Source organism: Lissotriton vulgaris, chromosome 1_2 (assembly GCF_964263255.1).
Source record: "Lissotriton vulgaris chromosome 1_2, aLisVul1.2, whole genome shotgun sequence".
NCBI lineage: Eukaryota > Metazoa > Chordata > Amphibia > Caudata > Salamandridae > Lissotriton > Lissotriton vulgaris.
In genome coordinates this window covers 143139691-143162458 of record NC_141686.1, presented here as the reverse complement: position 1 = coordinate 143162458, position 22768 = coordinate 143139691, and the positions used below count along the sequence as shown (strand labels likewise).

General features: G+C 43.1%; 1 protein-coding gene across 1 annotated transcript in view; it reads right to left on the bottom strand.

Annotated features, from left to right (window-relative positions):
- The window catches only part of LOC147734705 (solute carrier family 23 member 1-like), a 322680-nt gene that overhangs the window by 77715 nt on the left and 222197 nt on the right, over positions 1–22768 (bottom strand). The window contains exon 8 of the mRNA XM_086952992.1: positions 14090–14343. Within this exon, the coding sequence (XP_086809118.1) occupies positions 14090–14343 (254 nt within the window). The remainder of the gene's footprint in view (positions 1–14089; positions 14344–22768) is intronic.

Genomic DNA, 22768 nt, shown 5'->3' with positions numbered 1-22768 from the left:
TTTTAAAGCAATGTTCCAGTGCCAACACGGCCCCCCTCCTAACAAAACCCAGGACCAATTCAACGAGCTCGCGGATTTTTTTCATAACAAAGTTCTAAAAATCTACTCTGCCTTCCCAACCGTAGCCACATCCCCGGATCCGATTAATCCACTTCCCCCTAGACCACCCCTCCACCCTGACCAGCCTTCCCTCGAGCACTTCCCTCCGCTGGACCTCAACACTTTAAGCAAGGTGGCACGACAAGTCAAGTCGGGCTCTCCCTGTGATCCTGCTCCTCCAGAAGTCCTGATGCAGGCAAGCAAACCTACCCTGCCTATAATCATGGATCTTTTAAACACATCCATATCCGCCTGCTCAGTCCCCATGGCTTGGAAGCAGGCCATGGTACGGGCACTGTTGAAGAAACCCAGCCTAGACCCAGATGATCACTCCAGCTACCGCCCCATCTCACTTCTCCCTTGGGCTAGCAAGGTGTTAGAGAAGTATATAAACGCGCAGCTGGCCCAGTTCCTGGAGGACCACTCTCTATTACACACATCCCAGACAGGCTTCAGACCGAAGCATGGCACGTAAACCGCCTTGCTAGCGGTCACCGAAGAAACTCGAAGGATACTGGACCAGGGAGGATCAGTGGCAGTGATCCTCCTTGATCTAAGTGCCGCCTTCGATACGGTCAGCTATACCACCTTGCTGGACCGTCTCTATAACATCGGAGTTTCAGGTGACGCTTTAAGGTGGTTTGACTCCTTTCTGTCTCGGAGGTCGTTTCAGATCTTCGACGGAAAGAGAGTGTCCTCCAGCAAACCCTTGAGCTGCGGAGTGCCACAGGGCTCCTCCCTGAGCCCTGTACTGTTCAACGTGTACATGAGGCCGCTGGCGGGTGTTGTCGAACCATATGGCATTAAAATCGTATCATACGCCGACGACACCCAGCTTGTGGTCTCGCTGGCCACGGAGAACAACAGGCACTCCCCAGCAGACCTGCTAAAATGCCTAGAGGACGTCAAGGGATGGATGACCAACTCCTCCCTAAAACTAAAGGGAGAAAAGACGGAGCTTATGCTCCTAGGCCCAACCTCCCCTGTGTCTTTCACTTCCTTGTGGCCCAGTGCACTGGGCCCTCCCCCCACTCCTAAAGAAAGTGTTAAAAGCCTGGGAGTGTGGCTAGACAACAAACTTTCCTTCTCCACCCAGGCCACAAAACTGTCCGCCACTTGTTTTGGCCTACTCAGAATCCTGAGGAAAGTTCTCCCGCTACTTCCCCTAGAGGCCAAAAAGGTGGCGGTACAAGGTCTGATTCAATCCCGCCTGGATTCAAACAATGCCCTATACGTGGGAGCTCCGGAGATGACCCTCAGGAAGTTGCAAGTTGTTCAAAACTGTGCAGCACGCACCCTGCTGAAAATTCCGCGCACCCAATCAGCCAGACCCGCTCTAAAAAGTCTCCACTGGCTGCCAGTGAGGCAGAGAGTGGCCTTTAAAGCGCTGTGCTTGGCGCACCGCGCCTTCTGGAAAACGGGCCCTGCCATCAACACCGACCTTGTCACTCCCTACCACCCTAACAGGAACCTTCGGTCGACGGAGGCATTCCTCGCCGTTGTTCCCAGAGTTAAGCGAGCCAGGTCTGGAGGCAGGCGGTTCTCTCTGAACACCGCCAGGCTCTGGAATACTCTCCCCATCTCACTTCGGTCAAACCCAGACCTCCTCGCATTCCGTAAAAACCTAAAGACACTGCTGTTTGCTCAATCCCATGTACCTTAGCTCCTCTTCCCCTCACTTTCCCCTCACCCCAGCGCTTGGACGCCTGCGGGCAGCAATCGCGCTTAATAAATATTTTTACAATACAATACAATGTGTGTGGCTCTCTGTATGTGTGTGTGTGGCTGTGTGTGTGTGGCTTTCTGTATGTGTGTGTATGGCTGTGTGTGTGGCTGTGTGTGTGGCTTGCTGTATGTGTGTGTGTGGCTGTGTGTGGGAGAGACAGCAGTGTGAGAGACAGCAGTGTGAGAGAGACAGCAGTGTGAGTGTTCTAGGGAGAGAATGGTGTGTGGGAGAGCATGGTGTGTGTGCATTTGTGAGAGATTAAGCTATTGGCATTGTAAATGACAATGCCATTTATTTATGTTTTCAAAACCAACACATAAATAAAAATTTTGTCATTTACAATGCCAATAGCTCTTTATTTGCGAAGGAGAGACCATTGCATTGTAAATGCTTGTTGTTTCTTTATTGGAGTGCCAGAGAATACCTTGACGCCAGTCCCAGAACAAGGCCAGGAACACCGGGAGGAAGATATCCGGAAGTCTAACAGAGGAACACCTGAGGATCACGAGCCAACGCAGAGCCCTATTACGTAGTGACATTTCTGTGTGTAATACTGGCTTCAAGAAGGAGACGATTACTATATAAAATAAAACCCTCACTAAGTCAGTCTGTTGTCCAGCCCTTTTCTTCAGACCCGCTACACCAATGTATTGAAACTTCTGAGAATTTCTAAGACAGAACTCCATACATTCAACAATTAACTCGGAGCACAAGTAGCACTCCATTAGAACTTGACCAAAATTATGCATATTTTATGGTTTTGGAAAAACAGGAAGGGAGGGAAGGAGGAGAGGCAGGAAGGTCATTGAAAGAAATCTATTAAATAATATCTCTCACCCAATCGAAGAAGAATGAACACTCGCAATATCAAATTTTTATAACCCCTTTCAGAGGGCCATGGAGCTACTTGGCCCAACTGTGTTGGTTTAGGCCTTTTAGTCCTGTTCTCCTTCGGCAGACCTTTTTTATTATTATTAAATATTTATAGAGTCCTGCTGTCGCCTCAAAGATATCCTGGCACCTGTGTCTTCTAGAAAGCCACTAGGCAATCAAGGGGACTGTAACCTAATTGCATGGAAATAGCCAGGTTTTAAGTGTTTTCCTGAATTGTAGGAGATCCCTACTGTTTCTCAATGATGCTGGTACTTTATTCCAAAGCTGTGCTGCCTTCAATGAGAAGGTTCGTCCTCCCTGTCTTGTTTTCTGAATACAGAGAAGAATTGAAGTCCAACGATTGTAGGTTTCTTGATGGTACATATTATTTGAATTTCATTTGCAGCAATTTAAGGCCCTTTCGCTGAATTGCTTTGAAGACTATGCACAATTATTTGAATACTGTCCTTACCATTATTGGAAGGCAGTTGAACTCTTTAAAAGCTGTAGAGGAGGATAACATTCTTAGTCTGTTCTGTGATAGTTTTGCAGCTACTCTTTACAGTCTTTATTTTACGTAATCTGTACTCCTAGGAACAAAGATTTGCAGTAATCAATACTACTTAAGATAGTACTATGCATTATCAATGTTCTAGCCCGTATAGATACAATAAGTAAGAGTTTCCTCAAGTTACGTAGTAGTGCAAGGCGAGTAGCTGCGATCTTGTTGACACGGCTCTCCATGGATAACTTATTATCAAAAGTTACCACAAGATTACAACTCATCTGTGAGGCTTCTAAATCCCTCTCATTTGTCAATGGCCAAAATTTATTTGAGAGTTCCATTGAGACTTTATTGGATGAGCAGCAAAAAAATTCTGTTAAAGCTCTTTAAACTTTTAAGGAGTTGTTCCTCAGCCATTTCGCAATATCCTTCAGACAGTTGTGGAAGGAGTCTAGCTTACTGTAACAACTATTTGAGATATCAGCGACTCTGAGGACATTCTGTACTAACTGGTCTATTGTTGGAGTGGTATTTTCAATATCCACTAAAATCTTCTTAATCTTGTTCTCAAAGAACAAGGTAGGTCATTAGAGTGCTTGAGAGGTTGAGTAGTTGGACTAATAAATTCTGTATTCATCACTTACTGCATGATGTCAAATATATTGTTTGAACTGTTTGCAGCCTCTATGATTGTCTTAGCATAGTAATTCTCCTTTACCTTGCGTACCTCTGTTTTGTATTCATTTAGTGCAACCTTCAATAATTGTTTGTCCTCTTCTAAGTAGAGTTTACGCCATTTCCTTTCTAATTTTTTACATGCTTGTTTTATTACTTTTAGTAGTTCTGTCTACCAATGTGAAGCAGGCCTTTGCTAGGATTTGCTATTTTTGATGGGTATTTCGTTGTCCAGTGTCTCTAGATTCTTAGCATATAAGGAGTCACAGTTCTCATCACTAGTCTTCGAGGTGTCGAAACATGCTGCCAAGTCAAATACCTTACCTTGTTTCAGTCTTTTCAGTTTATGACACGCTCTACTCAGCCTTTTCTCAGCAAGTTCCTCATGTTGAATTAAGAGTTCATTTCTTCCTATGAAAAACCATCAGCGCATGGTCGGTACAGCTCAGCTGCGTAATGCCCTCATCAAAATTAAATCCTCTGAAAAGAAAATGAAATCTAAAGTATCTAGTAAGTGTTGGGCCATGTACTAGGTGTTGTAGACCCATTATTTCATATGACCCTTGCAATTCTTTGAAGGGTGGTAACTTTTTGTCTCCCGCCCATATATTAAAATCCCCTAGAAGGAAGAGATTTGAGTGTGTCCGTGCCATGTTAGATACAAGCTCTATAAAACGTTGTAGGCAGGGACTTACTGGGTCCCGGGATCGGTAGCATCAAATTCCATAAAATATACTACTTTTTTCCGTCTTTAACGTGAAGCCCATTAGATCTGGCCCCACCAGTTTTTCTAGGTGTAAGGCGGTGATGTTCCAGCTTTCTTAAAAAATTATTGCTACACCACCTCCCCCTTCTGGCCTTCCATGCTGCATGCAGGACTTTTTAACCCTGCGGACATGCCCTCCCAAAATCAATGTCTGAATCTTGTAAAGCCCACATCTCATTTAAGAAATAATGCAACCCAGTCATTGGTTTCTAACAACATAATCGTCTACAAGGAGTGTTTTATCAACGGCCTTGCATTAAGTAATCTGCATCTATGGTTAACATTTCTTTCCTTGAGGTTAGGTATGAAAGTAATATAGTCTTTCTTTGGGCTAACTATGTCCCGCCTTAGTGTATCATAACTACCGCTCTTACCTGACTATATAAGTTGATGACTTGTATGGCGCAGAGCTACTATGGATCCTGATCCATGGATAGCTACTATGGATCCTGAGCAACTGGGCCAAGAACCCCTTCTGCACTTGGCTCTCAGTAGTAGCTGTGATCGAAAAGCCAAGGCTCCCTCAGGGATGGGTGGGTGTAGATACAGATCAGCCAGGCCAAGAAAATCATTACAATGTTAATAGACCTGCAGGTCAAGCGACTTAAATAATCTACTCGACCTAATTTTAATGCCCTTGACCTATAAACTGGTTTCAAAACATGTGTTCCTGGGCAAATATTTAAATTCACTGAGTCACCATTTTCTTCATTATCATATATGAGAGGCCCTTCAAATATGCGATTTCAGAATGTCTGCTGTACAAAAACTATTTTATTTGTTTTAAACATACTTTTGTTCCATATATAATACAAATCTAGCCACATATAGGATACAGAAGACCCCTCACTTATCTCTTAGTTCATTAAAAGCATTGTCATTGGGGTGGGGGAAGAAATTTCTCAAATCATGTTTAAAACCTATCACTTTTGATAAATACATAACTAAAGCATGACATGGTTGCACGCTGTCATTTGTAATCAGCAGATTTTACATTGAAATTGTTCCCACTGACATGCAGTTTTACTGATAAAACTATATAGTGTACAAACAAAAATGTTTGGAAATCGAGTTCCTGTAAATATTTGGCAGTCATTTGCACATCATCAAGTTAAGTGCTTATGTTTATTTTGCTCCTATTCAAAATTTTGTTTGCATCACACTTTTCAATTAAAAAAAGAATTTGCTTAAGTAAATCCAGGTATATTTGTACTATTCATTTACAAGCAATTTAAAAGCTAAGTGTTGACAAAACCCTCTAACTGTAGTAAGAGAAAGAAAAATAAACTCAATTTTCCAAGCAGCAATTAGTAAAAAGCCAAACTGACATGTGACGTCTTTCCTTGTACAGACAGCAAATGTGTCAAGATAAAAACAAAATTTAAAGGCATCTTCATTGCTCATTCGCTTTTTGAATAAACAGAACATCTGTTCCTTTTCAGATTGCGTTCAGCTCGAGAGGCGAGAGCTACTAAACTGTGCCATTAAGGACCTCACTAAAATCATTTCTGTGAATCCAAACTACGGTGGACCATACCCTTAAGACTTTTCTTGCTTTCTTTCTTCAAATCTTGCTGTCCCTTTGTTCGCGTTGCCCTTAGGCAGACCCGCTGTGCCTACTAATCAATCAAGCACTTCTCTGGGTTGAAACATTGATGTGCCTATCATAATCCTGACCGTACTCTCTCCGCCCCACATGAGATGGAAATTTGAATCCCAAGATTTATATACCTAAGGATGGATGTTCTTTGAATGACCAGTTTTTAACCATCCATACAGCACTATATATATATATATATATATCTCGTAACACTTAGCACTTTTTCACTATATCACATGCACCGTTTGAACAACTCATATGTTCATGAACTGTGACAGCCTTCTAATGTTATCTTGACATCATAAAATGTAAAAGAATGTATTGAATTATCACTTATTACAACTTCGGATCCATGCAATCCTTTGGTGTGTTGTTAGTCCTTCCTTCTCTTACATTTTCATTGCTTATTACTGAAAAGTTTGAGTACTTTTTTCTATTAATATTATTCAGTAAACCTAGAATCAATTATGTACCCGACAGAGCCAACATTTTCAACATTCTTGTACACCCAGGTTCTGAGGGGCACTGGGTCATCCCATTACACTAGATATTTAATAGTTATCAGGCAAACCCCTGTCACACCCTCCTCCATGTAAAATGTTCAGGGTAAATCCCCATTCATTGCTGGCCTCATCCAGGGAATGCAAAGTAATTGGGTGTACTCAAGAGTTATCCCATTGATGCTAGGAATTGGTCAAAAGTGCCCTTGGCTCCCCAGTACAATTTACAGCAGGCCCCCTTGAGCCCCAAAGCCCTATATCCAGTCTTACTCACTCTGGCGATTTGGCAGTGTTCCACGGTGCAGTGAGGGCCCTCTCCTTGGGCACCCACGTGTTCGGATCCTATGTGGTGAAGTTGGGCGGCTTGCGATGGTCGCGGCCAGTGCTTAATTTGTAAAATATAAACTTCCCCTTGCCCCGCCCACTTCCTGAACTGGCTCCACCCACTTAATTTCTTGACCCCACCCACATCCACAAGCCTCAACACATCAGAGCCTCCTCCTCACTTCGTGAGTTTTGCAAAATGCTGAATATATGCATCACGGGGACCTTCGCATGATGCTGAATATATGCACCACGGGGACCTCACACCCGAACAGCTACCCAAGCACCTGGATACCCTCTCAGGTGATTAGTGCATTATACAAATCAATATAACATAACATAACATATGGAAAGCCTATGAAAACAACTCAAAAGTGAACTCAAATTAGGGAGTGTGTGTGCGTCTCAAAATGCAGCTTTAGGAAAGGTCTTTTGAGGACTTGAGGCAACTTGGCAAACTAAAGAGAATGTGCTTATACAGTGCTGTTTTAGTTTAAAAGAAAGGAAAAGATGAAGGAAGGAATACATTAAAAAAGGCAGCAACAAATGCAGGCAGGAATGGGATTAAAGGAGTAAGGAAAAAACTAAGAAATGGATGAAAGATGGCAGAAATAAGAAAATGTGAAAGGAAGAAATGGAAGAATAGAAAGAAGAAAGGATTGGAGGAAGACAAGCGGAAGGAAGGGTTGAGGATAAGAGAGGAAGAAATTAGAGAAGGGATGAAGGAAGGACCAAGAAAAAAGAAAGGAAGGAATGAATGGAGGAAGGAAGGAAGAAGATATGCACCAAAGGAGGGGTGGGGAATGAATGAGGATGTAAGGAAGCAAGAATTGAAAGAAGAAAGGAGGCATGGCTTGAGGTGCTGAGGAAGAAAAAAAAGAAAAAGATGAGAAGAGAGGTCAGGGGAATTGATACAAGCATGAAAGGTACTGGGTCAAGGAGGGGCAGAGAAAATAATGACCGAGGAATATTGCAACTAAATTGAAAGAAAAAAAAGATTAGAATAATTTGTGTGTCCTTGACACATCATGCATGTTTGTAAATCACATATTCGCCAGAGGAGGCCTTGCAACTGAATTCAAAATGCTGTTATCCAACTCAAAGGCACTTATTGCTTCCACCTCAGAAAGATGAACGGCTGGGTGGCCACGCCAAGATTTAAATTTATGACCCTCGGATCAAACATTTCACCAATTGTTTCATACACACAGACAAAAATGCACACACACCCTCCCCCTCTCCCCACCAATCTTACTGACCAAAAGGTGATGGCGCTAAGCTAGTGGAGAAATTAATGTATGCCAGGTGAAAGAATGAGAAGAGAAAGAAGGGAGTACATTTTGATGGTCGGTTAACATTTGATGGAATCTTTCAGCTTTGGTGTGATCTAAATCTCTTGGACCTAAACCTTTTATATCAACAGAGCAGCTTTACTTTTACTGTAACTTTCAGCATTCTGTTGTTTGAAGGCTTGGTCATCTTTTGAGACATACTCTTTTGGGACCCCAGGGGCGTGGGAGGTCAGTTATGCAGCAAATGCAGGGGCTGTGAGGGCGCCTCTGAACTCCAAGTATTGATGTTTTTACTGCCAAACAGGAACGTTTAGGCCCATTTTCTTTGATAGCATTAGGGCCCATGGAGACTTGCTATGCCAGTGCCCACCCCCTCTTCGTTTCTATACCCTTTCCTCTGAGCCTGTGGATGTATTCCGTGTCTGCACACCAGTCTCTGCACAGCACATTGTTAATTTCTAGTTCACTATGGTCTAGATAAATACTGCATAGACATGCATGTGCATAGAATATAAATCTAAAATTTACAAGTCTATTGTGTTTAAATGTATGCATTGGTATTTGCCCCAGGTGGGGAAAACGCCTAGTGAAATTGGAGAGTGACGTTTTTCAGCTTCCCTCGGGTCGGATCTACAGCACACTGAGTGTCAAAGAGCACAACCAGAGGAAAGACGAAAATGTGACCGGATCAAAAGCACTCAGCACTCACAAATTCCAGAAGCCAAGACAGTGGCCAAATGTGACCGGATCAAAAGCACTCAGTACTCACACATTCCAGAAGCCAAGACAGTGGCCAAATGTGACCGGATCAAAAGCACTCAGCACTCACACATTCTAGAAGCCAAGGCAGTGGCCAAATGTGACTCGTGCAACATCAGTAGGCACCGCCCCCTCTGTAAGTGCAAGGGGAAAAGGAGCACTGTACAGTGCGTCCAGATTGGAGTCTGTCTAAGTCACACCCTCTTCCAACCCTCATTGAGGGAATCGCTTAGGACCACACTCCAGGCTGTTGTCATCACGCCGTCATTGCTTTATGGAACTCAAAACAAAGTGTTAGGTGCCTGCACCTACCTCCCCGTCTTAATAACCTTTCTCTTACTCGTGCGTTCTCTATTGATCGTACAAAAATAGCTTCAAGTCTTCAGTGTTTGCTTTTATTATTAGCCCGTCTTCTGTGTTGATGCATAGATACAAATATTAGATGTCGTATAGTTACCCGCAGTCTCAGTCTCTCTGTATCTCTACTTTTACTTATTAGGGGCCTTCTTATGGTCCTCATTTGGGCAATATATAGGTGCTTGAATACTTGGGGCTGGGAGGACTGAAGATTCCGACTGAACCTCTGCACCTAAATTAGGCAATTCCAAGTTTCTAATCTACGGAATGGGGGAATAACTATGCAAATGGTAAATAACAAGTGGAAATCTCAATAGTTTGCCTTGTTCTGAAGAATACTCCACTGACATTTACCTAATGCTGTTTGCAGGTGGGAAATATTTACAAGGGACCGGGCATATCCGTCGTGGGGGATGCGGCAAGGAATCGTTCCAGGCCGTGGTAGGCTGGGGTAGCATTTTCTGCTCCAGCTGAGGTACTGTTGGGTGAAGTATTATGGGCACTAGCCCTTCATTAGGGATAGCAAATGAGAAAGAGGCAGAATGCTGTTAAGCTACTGGAGTCAGGGCACGCACAGAGCAACTCTTTCTTTATTGCCAGTGTCACTTTACTGGTGTAAGAAAGTGTAGGACATTCCTTTTAGGAGAGAGGGCCTGCACAGGAAGGTGTACCCCTGGACGCCTCATTCCTCCCAAAAAACAAAGAAGGGTCAACACGTTCAACAGTGGAAAACAAAACAAATAAAACAAGTGACCACAATGAGTATATTGACATCAAAGCTCCGCCCCGTTCGGACCCCCCTCTTCCGGGGCCCCCACCTACGCTCCCTGCACAGGGCCACCATGAGCCTAGAGCTCGGTGTGATGACTTTATTTCAGGTCAAGGAAAGGTGAGCCTTCGCCTGTGTTCACAAGTCAGAGACGACACCGATGACGACAGCTTGACATCGTCTTTTGGCTTTAAAGCTATTAAGTGTCCGAGCGCACACGCATTCGCAAACACTTTCGAATGGAGGGATTAGCTGAATATGAACCACAAAAATATATCCAATCACTATTTGCCTTCAAAATGAAGCTGCCCTGTGATTGTTGAGACTGTGCGTCATCCAACTTCAGGCTGCCTGTAATTTCTTATTGCGCACATGTCTACAGAGTTTAATATGCACCGAGGCAGGCCTCCAATCCAATCCTGAAGCCACTCTCCTCTTTGCTAAAAAGAAAAACTTGAAAGGGGCATATAGATTGGCTGAGACACGTAATTCAAGCACTCCATCTAAGAACAGGGAACTGCTTTCTCTCTTTCCTCTGGCTCTCAGACAGTGCTGCTGGATGGACGAGCCAGAGGAAAGGTCAGTCTGTCATTCGCTCCTGCGCAGCTTAATTCACAGCAGCAACAGCCTTGTCACTTATGACTAGGAGAAGAACAAGGAACATGCACCACAGGCAAACAATAATTACTGGGCACACCGCCGAGGAGAGAGAAAATCTCTAGACCCGGCCCTGGGAAATAAGTGCTGGTGCTAAACTTCGGAAAGCACCGGCACAAATTAAGCACTGGATTAAAAGTTTAGTGATTAAACTTGGCACATTTTTGACTAGTGACTTGTGTGCCATTTAAAGTCGTTCTAGTGTTCATCAGTATTGGCATCTGTAGTTGTTGTTGTTGTTGTTCATGGGCTCAGCCTTACTGATTAGAGCCACACCCATTGTAGTTATAGCATCGTCCACACTACAGCGACCCCTCCTGGCATATGGGGGTCACCGTTTTCGGTAGCCACAACTCCTGTGTTCCTGGCCCAAAATAAATTTACCAGTGACCCCTTCTGGCATAAGGGGGTCACTGCAGTGTTTCCTGGTGTTTTCTGTACAACGCTTTAGATGCGGCTCTGAACAAGGCAGGCCTCTCCTGGCATGAGAGAGTAGCAGAGCCCATATTGCACTCATGCAATGGCCTGATCGGTTCACAGCCTCACACCTGACTCATGGAATCCTCATGCAGTGTCCCCCTGGACCTCACTCCCTCCAGTGCTCTCCTTTCCCTCACAGGGCCTATTGGCATTGGCAAGAAGGCAGGTGATGGTGCTCCAGGGCACCAAATGTGATTAAGGGTCTGAATCTTCGAAGTTTTATGTTGGGGTTCTGCTCCTTTTGAAGTGGGCACTTCTCTCTTTCTTCCTTCCTCGTGAAAGATGTCTATCACAGCAGGCGAGACTCCGAAGTTGGTTGTCCCACAACACAATTCATGGGAGTTCACACCTGGATGTCAGCCACAGTGACATGTGCATCAAAAAGTTAATCCCTACTCTTTTTGATTCTCTTATCAACCCCATCTCTCTTCTTGAGATGTGTCCAGACCCCTTCCTTGTGATCTATCACTCAATCAAAGAGCAGTCTTTTGAATGTAAAGAGAGTCTCTTCCTTTCCCTTAAGTGTGTTTCCCACCCAGCTCACAGGAATGCATCAATACACAAAACTGTCTGGGGAATTCCTCTCCTCATGTCTTCACCAGGCAGGCCTGAGCTTCCCAAAATGGAACCCAGGGTCTTTCATATAATATACCACTCCAGGAACACTTATGCAGTGCACATTCAATCCAGCACTGTTAATTCTCTGCATTGTACCCTTGCATGGACACATGCATTAAGTACGCACAATTAATCTACGCTCACTGTTCAGCACTGAAGCTTTTCTACATACAACTGATGCGAGTCACTACTCCTGCGCTATGCAACACTCCACATCTGCCTGATGTAGCCAAGGGTAAGTAAAGCACACAGCAGAGGAGCTTTTAAGCGAGTGAACCTGTAGGCCTAAAGCCGGTGGCACAGGGTAAAAAGATCCTGTTCTCTACTAGAGCTCAATACACAGTATGCTGCCAACACCACTCTCGTGCTGCTTAACTTCTGGTGAAGGCAGTAGCCTTCCACCACAGTAAGGGTATTACTTTGGGCACCCCACCTGGACCAACAAGACTGCAATCCATGAGACAGGCCTATGTCATGGCGCACACATTTGATCCATGTTCGCCTGAAACTAAAAAATCTGCATTAGGGATCCACACAATGGTACAGTTGGATGCTCAAGGCAGAGGTACACATCTTTACCATGCAGAGGACTTTTCCATCACAACACACATTATACAGTTATTGCAAGCGAGTTCAAATATTGCAATTCTAACATTAAAGAACAAATGGGTACGACTTGGGTCTCCACATTCTTCCCTGTAAAGGGTCCTTGCTCACCTGTTCTAGGGAGGATCCCACTGTGTCAACACTGAAAACTCATATGATTTGTCTTTATATAATACTTTAGGTCTGGCGGAGAGGACTGAGGTACCTTCCTCACCAACTCCCTTTCGATCTCAATTGTAACCACTTCTCCTAGGTCACATGTCAACAACAGAAGAAAATCTCTGACCATTTACATAGTAAAAAAAAGGGTCAGAGGACGGTTTGTGAATACTTACAAACTCACACATTTGTGCATGTACTCAAACTCCCAAAGCACCTTCTAACACCTACTTCCCATCCAGCGTATTGGAGCTACTTTGGTGTAATTACATGCAGCTTTGGCATAAGGTTACACAGGAGAAAGTGGATTTATTCCAGGTGGGTTCAATTTTGTGAGAATCTAGGATATATAAATCCAGCCCTTTTATGGACGCAATAAAGATACAATTACAACCGAAAATACATTTAATAGTAGGCCACTATGTTTTAATGTATCTATATCAAAATACTATTTTTGCAGAATGTGTGTATTAACAACTACGAAATGTAGTGTGTGCTTGTATATTCGACAAATGGTGCACATATTTGTGTTTATCTAAGTCCTTTTGTTCAGAATCGGAGTGTATACCTTAACTGCAGTGCATTGTCGGCTGTTGTCAATGGTAATGTTGGGAATGTTCAACCGGTCTTTCTGTACAAACGACTCCCACTGGTCACATAATTAATGTATTGTATGAATGTACACCATACAGAGGCTAATCGACAGAAAGGGCTGAATATTAACAGGAAGAATACAATACCATTCTCAAGAGAAGGTCCAAGAGCAGAGCTTACAACTGCAAATTACATTTCCTTTACTGGCAAATGCATCCTTGTATCATGGTGTGTTCAGCTATGGCGTTTTGTAGTAAGTAAAGTAGTATGTATAGGAGAACTCCTATAGTACTGTTTTATGTAATCCTACATGCCTTTGTGAATTAGCCATAAAAAATCTAAAATGTGAATAAAATAGGAATATTCATGGAATATTCATGTAAAGCTAGTACACAGAAAAAGGACCTCTTTGCACTTTTACTAATAGGGAGTTGAGTATTTCTTGGCTGCTTTCCAAAGGCAGGTAAGAATACCTCAAAGAGTACTCCAGTAGTTCTTCCCATATTCATAAAAGCTTTTGTGAAAGCCACTATGTGCCCATGCAACTGAAGAAAAACTTGGCAGGTCCGGCACTCCTAAAATATATTAACCCTTAGTCTCTTTCACAAGAAAATACTTGCTCTATATGTCTATGTCACTTCCAGATTCTGTACTCCATCACCAACACTATATGCCTTACTTGTGATTAATGAGACCATGGGCTTACTCTGATTGAAAATATATCTCTTACCTTGGTAATGCCCAAAGCACCAATATTTGCCCCAAAGGATCCAATGCCGATACCCGAGCCCCAGGCTCCTGTAAGTAATACGTTGATACCCTGGATGCCAATTCCTCGATTAACAGCCTGCCTTGTAGGAGGTGGTGCCCCAGCCAGCCGGGCACAGGAGTGATAGTCCCCTATGGCGTCCACCATGGTTGCAATCACTGCAGCCAACATGCCAACTATTATACCCACGTTGATTGTGGGTCTTCCCCACTGTCCTACAAAAGAAAACATTAAAATACATGTGTTTAAAATATAATTGTACCAAGTGAAATGATTTGAAGAGCACTTTCTTGACAGACACATATGGCTCCAAGATTTGAAGCCATGGTCCAGTATGAGGGGTGAAGGGCACCTTGGAAGGAGCATTGAGGGCCCAAGGATTTCCCCAATAGTGCCTGTCCTTTACTTTGCCCTTTTTTACCTTGCGTGACACTTACTTCCCTGCAGTTAATTCAACAGGAACTTTACTTTGTTGACAGCAAAATCATTCCACCCAAAACAAAACAAAAACTACTTGTAAGATAAATGCAATTTAGAATTGGCATTACAAAACATTTAAAAGTTTATTTAATTTTGTTGTTACTGACCTCCACCGAGGTCTACGATCAACAGTTTAAAAAACATATTAAATACATAATTATTACATCCCATCATGTAAAACCTCTATCATACATAATTCCAACAGCAAAGTCGTAAAACCCTTCATAAAAAAATTGGTCAAAAAAATGTAAAGAATTTATACAATTTAAAACAGGTAAATTCATGTGGTGTTTTTTTTTAGCAATTCCATTATATCTTGATGCGTGTCCACCATATAGCTCTTTGCCAGCAGTAATACACATTTGGCTCTGGCTTCATATATTGCTGGATATAAATCATATCTTGAATTCCTGCAGAGCATAGCTCACAGACACTGGCTTTTTGGGGGTTCTTATAACTTTTCACCAATACATTATTTAAAAGAACTCTTCCAAAGCATATAGACATATAAAGCCGACAAACACTATTCTGAATTTGAAACAATAGATATGGTCGGACTGATCCTGATGAAATATTATTACAAATAGTGTTATATAATTTCAAGGAGTAACAGTGATCCTAGTCCGACCTGAAGCTAAAATGCAGGGATTGAATTTTTAAAAAACGTCGGAGCAGCTCTATTGACCATTTTGCACTCAAAATATTCCAACGCTCGAAACAAATTTCCCCCCAAAATTGTGTAGGTTTCAGTGTTATACAAAATCTCTGTTCTAAGTAGAGATCCTAGGGAAGTACTTGGGGCATGGAATATTTTATATTCCCATTGAATAATATTAGCTAAGGATTGCACAAATGTCGCCACTAATTCAAGTTCTAGACTTAATAAGTAGACCGGAATGGGTGAACTTTGTGAGCAAAAGTTTCTCAGAATTTTCGCTTCACACTTGTTTAGGATTGCCCAAGATTCTATTGGAGTGCGCTCCAATGTGCAGGATATTGTAGGGGGAATTTCTGCTTTATAGATTCGAATTAGGTGATCAAAATATCTTCTACCCATAAAACACTACAGTGAGCAAGCTTTTAGAATACATTTTTTGGCATAATTTTCACTTCATGCAAATACAATAGGACATCTGAGAGGTACAAAGAAAATAAGACAATTGGCCCACAAATCTGGTTTGTTCTTCGACACCAAAATCATTACTCCATCTGGGCTCATTGCTGCCGATGCTCTTGCTTTCATTATGTACCCAACAAAAAATTAGTAAATAATGTATGGCAATGTAATTTTGTTTAAGTGAGGTGGGGTTGTGTTAGGATTTGTTAACAGTGATTCACTGAAAAAGGATTGAACACAAATTAATTAAGGGTTGGACTTAGGGGAGTGTTAGAATAACATCCAAACACAAAGATGATACGGCATGGTGGACAAACACAGCAAAGCATGTTCCTGCTGTGGCATCAACGCACTCCTTGACCCACCTTCTATGTCCACGGGGGGTTCTCTGCTGAGCCCCTGAAGCCTTGCAGCCCATTGCAGCAGGCACTAAGCCCTGCCTGGGCAGTAGGGGATCTATGCTGTCGCTCCAATGCAGTGGAACACTGAAGGGGAGGGGAGCAGGCGGTGATCCTTAAAGAGCACCCACAGCAGTAGAATACCATGTTGAAACTATGCGTAAGCACAACATTTAAAATTTACAGTGGTGCTGGCATTGCCAAGCGAGATGTGTTAAATGTCTTCATTCCAGAGCCTCCTAGGCCGGCTGATTCACAGTATTCTACATGTGCATACTATACTAATGAACTAAGAGAAGGGATAGCCAGTGGCGTAATGCAAAGCGATTGGCCAGCTGCAGAACATGAGGAGCCCCTGAGCAGTGTCATCTTAAGAATTTGTGTGGCCCCATGCGAGATATATTTTTGGGGTCCCCTAGGTGGAACAAGTTTGAATAAATTACCCTTGTTTAGCTCGCTCAAGTCTTCCTAATGATAAACAATGTTGAATTATATGTTCAATGTTTGGAAAGATGCATGCAAGTACAGTGGGAAGCTAAAACCTGCCTATTTTCCTCTAGCCAAATAGTACCAAAACAAAGCTTGAAAATGCATTGAAAAAACCATACTTAATGAACTTAGATTTGCTTGCAGCAATATTTTATGTGTCGTTCAGTGTCTTACAAACTTGGTACTTCCACTGAAACAAGTACTGAAACAACACTTTTGGCGGTGACGGATAATATCAGGGCCCAGGTGGATCAGGGTAAGACAGTCGTCCTGATACTCTTGGATTTATCGGCGGCTTTTGATACCGTACCACACGACCAACTACTGAAAGCCCTGGAAGGGAAAGGTATTCGAGACAAGGCATTGGGATGGCTACAATCCTTTTTGGCGGATCGAACACAATCAGTGTGTCTGGGTGATTTCATTTCTCCCCAGCGAAACATTAAATATGGGGTTCCTCAGGGGGCTTCATTAAGCCCAACCCTGTTTAATGTATTTGTTTCCTCATTGGCAGCCATTGGAAGAAAGTGGGGTGTTGAAATGTGTTCTTATGCTGACGACACCCAGCTGATGGTCACCATTGATGAGAAAGATGATCCTAAAACTCGACTACTAAAATGCCTGACTGAGCTGGCCAATTGGATGCAAGAGCACTGTCTGAGATTAAATGCAGACAAATCAGAAATCCTCCTGTTTGGCAAAAATCCCCAGCTCTGGGACAACAGCTGGTGGCCAAGTAACCTGGGCTTGCCCCCAAATCCTACCATAAAAGCGAAAAACTTGGGTGTGGTACTGGACAGTGCTCTGTCCATGAAATCACATGTCTCCACTGTCTGTGGCAGAGGCTTTGCATTATTGAAAATGCTCAGACGAGTCTTCCCCTGGATTCCGACTGAGTGTAGGAAGACCCTTGTCCAGTCGCTGCTGATGAGCAGACTGGACTACGGCAACTCTCTGTTTGTTGGAATGGCAGACTATCTTTTCTCTAAACTGCAGATAGTGCAAAATGCCGCGGCAAAGGCTGTATGCAATAAGAAGAGATATGATTCGGCCAAAAGTTGCATGCGAGAACTACATTGGCTCCCAATGCGACAAAGAGCCAACTTCAAATTACTGTGTATCACACACAAGGTACTTTACAATACAGGCCCTACCATTCTACACAATAAAGTCAAATTCCATAGACCATCGAGGAACCTTCGATCCAGAACTTCAGGAAGAGCAAACACCACCCACGTGAAGACTGTCAGGATGGGAGAGCGGGCTTTTTCTCATCTAGCTGCAACCAAGTGGAATGATCTACCTCCCAATCTCAGACTGACAGAATGTCTCTTATCATTTAGGAAACAATTAAAGACACTACTCTTCCCTAAACCAGAGTAATCAGTAATCAATGCGGTCACCGTACCCCTCAGCACCAAACCTCAGCGCCGTGATATCCTACCTAGGATGATTGTTAGCGCTTTATAAATAAATTAAATACAAAAAAAAAAAAAATACTGGAGGAAAAAGATTCTTAGGGTGACTTGGTAAATGTTGAGGGACAAGAGCACAGTATGAAAAAAACGTGTGTACTTTGCCCTTGAAATCGTAGCTTTAGTTGCTTGATATTTCCATTCACAAATATATCCACCTGCTTTACAGGCGTTCTTGCTAAAAAAAAGTGATCAACAAAGTGCAGCTCTGAAGATTTTCATAATTCCATTGGGAGTAAAATGAGAATTGCAGTCCAGAACAAAATCAACAAGTTGAGAGGCATACATGAAATATAGAAAGAGAGTAGAGGTTGGTAAAGAGGTAAACGGAGGTGGGAGAATGAGGTAGAGACTGTGAGGTAGGTATATCTACAAATGAAGAGGTAGTGAGAGGTACAGGCGGTGAGTTGAAATGGGGAGGAGGTCCCATTGAGTATGAGAGAGAGAATTAATACCCACACACGCACACACACTCCCCCTCTCACACACAAACACACACAAAACTAGCCAAAAAGGAGCAAAATACATAGAGAGGAAAACAGAAGAGGGTAGAAAGAGAGAAAGGGGGTATAGATATGAGGTAGTGAGAGAGTGTTGAGGTAAACTGAGTCTATGTAGTCAGAGCGAGCTGTAAAGTAGAAAAAGGTGAGGTAGTGAGGGGGATGTGAGATAAAGAGGAGAGGGGAAGTGGTGAGGTAGAAATATTGTTGACAGAGATGTAGACAGAGGTATGGTAGAAGAGGCATTAGAAGAGATAAATAGAGAGGTGAGGGAAAGATAGAGATGGGTTTGTGTGTGAAGTGAACTAGATAGAGGAGAGATACTGGCAAGTCTGATGGAAAAAACGAGCTGTGAGGTACAGAGAGAGTGATGATGCTCAGAGAAAGTTGAGGTTCAGAGAGCGGACTGAGAGAGATAGATGTAGAGGTTGGCACATAGAATAATAGAGAGGCAAAGTCATGAGAAAGAAGTAGGGAGAGATGAAGTTGAGTGAGGTATATTAGGTAAATTGAGAGAGAGGTGATGTAGACATTGGTGAGGTAGAGATTGCTGAGATTACAAGAGATAGTGTAGGTTCAAAGAGCTGTAGAGATATAGAGAGAGAGTGGTTAAGAGAGCTAAGAGAAAGGGGTAATATAGAAGAGGTGGGGTGAAGAAAGGCAAGACATGTGGCACAGATATATTATTTTCCAACTTAATTTCCACCGAATGCTGAGAGGGCGAGGGTTAAGGCTGGGCAGACAGGCATGCACACGAAGGGGCAGATTTGTCAACACTTTGTGCATGTCTGTGCCAAACAGAATATTTCATGTTTCACTACTGTGAGGCCTTACTCTCTACGTCTAGCATTGGGAATTCCTTAACACACTTTTAAGCTGTAGTTCCTGATCAGAGTGGAGTAGCTTTTTAATGTTTTATATCTTTTGAATGGTAATGAGAAATCCACCTTACTAGAGAAGCTGGATTACACATTACTATTTTAGAAATGCCACATTTAGAAATTGCGGAGCTGACTGTAGGACGAGGGAGACACCAGAAGACAAAGACTATAGTGCCTGGTGTTCTAGAATCACTCCCACAGGAACAGACCCGCCAAGGGGACGGCTGGTGACCTGACCAAAGCAGGAATCTGGACCACAACAGATGGATGGTCTCAGCCAAATATACATCAAGGTCCAACCTTCACACAGGACCCTATGGTAAAACAGCAGCTTGAAATAAGAAACCATCTAGGCACTCCCAACAAGACATTTACAAAGCATCTGGCACAATGTGTCCACAAAGTCAAAAGCCCTGAAGAAGACCTTCGCCGAAGGCCTTCTGTGTGTACTGAAAATCAAACAGGCGCGAAGTGGAGGGCGATTGTTTTCATATAATGGTCCGAGGCTCTGGAATAGGATTCCACTGTACATACGCTCTGAAACTGAACATCTTGGGCCCGATGTAGGAGCCCTAATACCGGTCGGAAACGGACGATTTCGGCCGTTTCCGACCGGTATTAGGGCTTTCTAATGTAGGAGCATGCTTTACAGAATCGGTATTTTACCGAATCTGTATTTACAGATGCGGTAAAATTACCGAATCGGTAAATACAGACTCGGTAAAAATACCGATTCTGTAAAAGCACATGTAGGTAGCACATCTTTGAGTGCCGCAGGCCTTTCAGGTTCTGTTTTTTACCACCCAATCCAATTGGGTGGTAAAATACCGAATCCAGGTGTGTATGCACATGTGTGCATGCACACCTGTGCCATGTGACAGACAGACATGCCCTTAGGGCATGTATGTGTGTCACATGGCACACATGCCTGTATTTGGGGTGCTAGAGGGTGTCAAAGTGACACCCCCTGCACCCTTGCAGGAATCAGTAATTACCGATTCGGTAAATACCGATTCGGTATTCACCATTGATTCCTATGGGTTTCAAGGCCCGTAGGAATCAATGGGGGATACCGATTCTGTATTTACCGAATCGATAAATACCGAATCTTACAGATTCTGTATTTACCGATTCTGAAATACCTACATGTGCCCCCTTCTATTTTACCACTTCTTAAATACCGAATCGGTAAAATTCGATATTTTAGAAGTGGTAAAATAGAATTACCTACATCCAGCCCCTTAAGTTTAGAAAACTTGTGAAAACTTTCATCTTTCAGTAGTTGTTTCATGAATCACAGGATGTTTTAGCACTGGGATGCCCCTGGGTAACCACGCGCTCTACAAATGTTCCTTCATTCATTCATTCACATCACAGGCCCATTCTGAAGGTCAAAACGCATTAGCCTAATCATAAACGGGGCCAAGAGCTACCATAAACCAGTTCATTCTGTGCACAAAAGCTGTGCACTGGGAGAGATGGAATCCAGGACCCCATCCTGGTACTAAGTCATGCTCAGACCCCTACCAAAATAGGGCCTTGTAGCACTCCTTTAAATGTATTTAAGAAGTGTTGCAATTTTTTGTTCTGTATAAATTGCTTTCCGGATTAATCCTTTACATGTATTCAAGAAGTGTTGTCATGTAAGTTTTGCTTTGCAAAAGTCTTGTCTCTTGTCATTATATCTGTAAATGTACATTATGTTCCCTCAAAAAACATTTTATAAAAACAAGCAAAGAAAAAATGCTGTGATCTAAGAAAAAGGTTTATTGATATATTCCATAGAAAACTACTAAAAACAATATATATAGGCGTGATATATCGGAGTGTACACCCTGGTTGAAAAGTTAAAAGAACGACAGGTCAAATCAAAGACAATAGAAGGAACAACACTTTGGTTTCATCTTTCAAAGCGTAATTTGATTGATGGTCTGGGAGGCACCCCCCTTTTGTGATTCTACTTTTAGAAAGTGGGCATTTCTCTGCACTTCCTGTTGTATGTGCCTGACAGCCTTCCTCAATATAAGTCTGGGGTGGGTGACAGCTACACTTTATGCATTTCCTCTAGACAGTCACAAACATATCTTCATTCTGAACACTCATGTACATCCATCTACATTCTGAAGGGTCTTTCTGGGCATGGAGTAATGGGAAGGGCTGACACACTTCAATAGGTAGTGTCCTCTTCACACACAAAGCACTGATTTACCCCCCACAGATAGCCTGGCAGACAGGAATGGGTTATAAGGGATCCTTGCACACTTCAGAGAGCTGCTTTGAAGTCACCCCTACAACAAAGGCTCTTTTGTGTTCTGGTTCTCTGATCTCCTAAAATCAGACACTTCTGGATCTTGAACTGAACCTCTTTTAGAAGACTCCTCTGCTGCTCAGCCTTCCCTCCCTCTAGGTGATATCCAAGGGCTTGCATCCTGTTTTCTGAAGTCTCAGAAACATGAAAGACTTCCGACATTTCTGCTGGTGCTGCTGGACTCTGCTTTCTGGGAGTCCTAATCTTGCCTGAGGTGCCCTCCCTAAGTTCTGGGCCCTAGAAATGGTTTCTACAGCTGTTTTTCCCAAAACCAACGCATCGTCCCCACTACGCTGGTTGGAACAGACACATCACCCTTCGATGCTGATGCAGAGGCTGTACGATAACAGGGGTTCTACAGCCTGGGCGGTCCAACGATGGCGCTCTGCGCAGCTCGATGACAACTTGCCTTCACCTCAACGAAGCTCGATGTCGACTCAGCTACCCAACTGCTTGGAGAAGATTGACTCATCAAGTCTTCAACATTGACCCTTTGCTCCAAGGTTCTTTCTCAGCAGGCCCTGAATGAGTCCTGTAGCCGGCCTGTCCCTGATTGTGGTCGTCCTGAACTTTGGATTTGCACAAGTCCCTTGCGACCTCAAATAACCTTTTGACCGATGGTGATTTCTAAGCACTGTTTTGGCATTAATTTATTTTTAAACATATGACGACTTGTACTCATTGGATTTTGTCATTTTGATCTTGTTTTATTCAGATGAATATTCCCTATTTTTCTAAACCTATGTGGAGTCTTTTTTGATGTATTCTTTGTGTTACTATGTGTGTGTGTGTTGCACAAATACTTTACACATTGTCTCTTTAGATAACCCTGACTGCTCTGTGCCAAGCTACCAGAGGGCGAGCACAAGTACTCCTTTAGTGTGTGTATCTAGCTTACCCTTACTAGAGTGGTGGTTCCTGCCTGGCCTGGTTGCATACATCAGCCAAACCAGGAATCCCATTTCTAACAGTGTGCAATGACGAACTTCTAT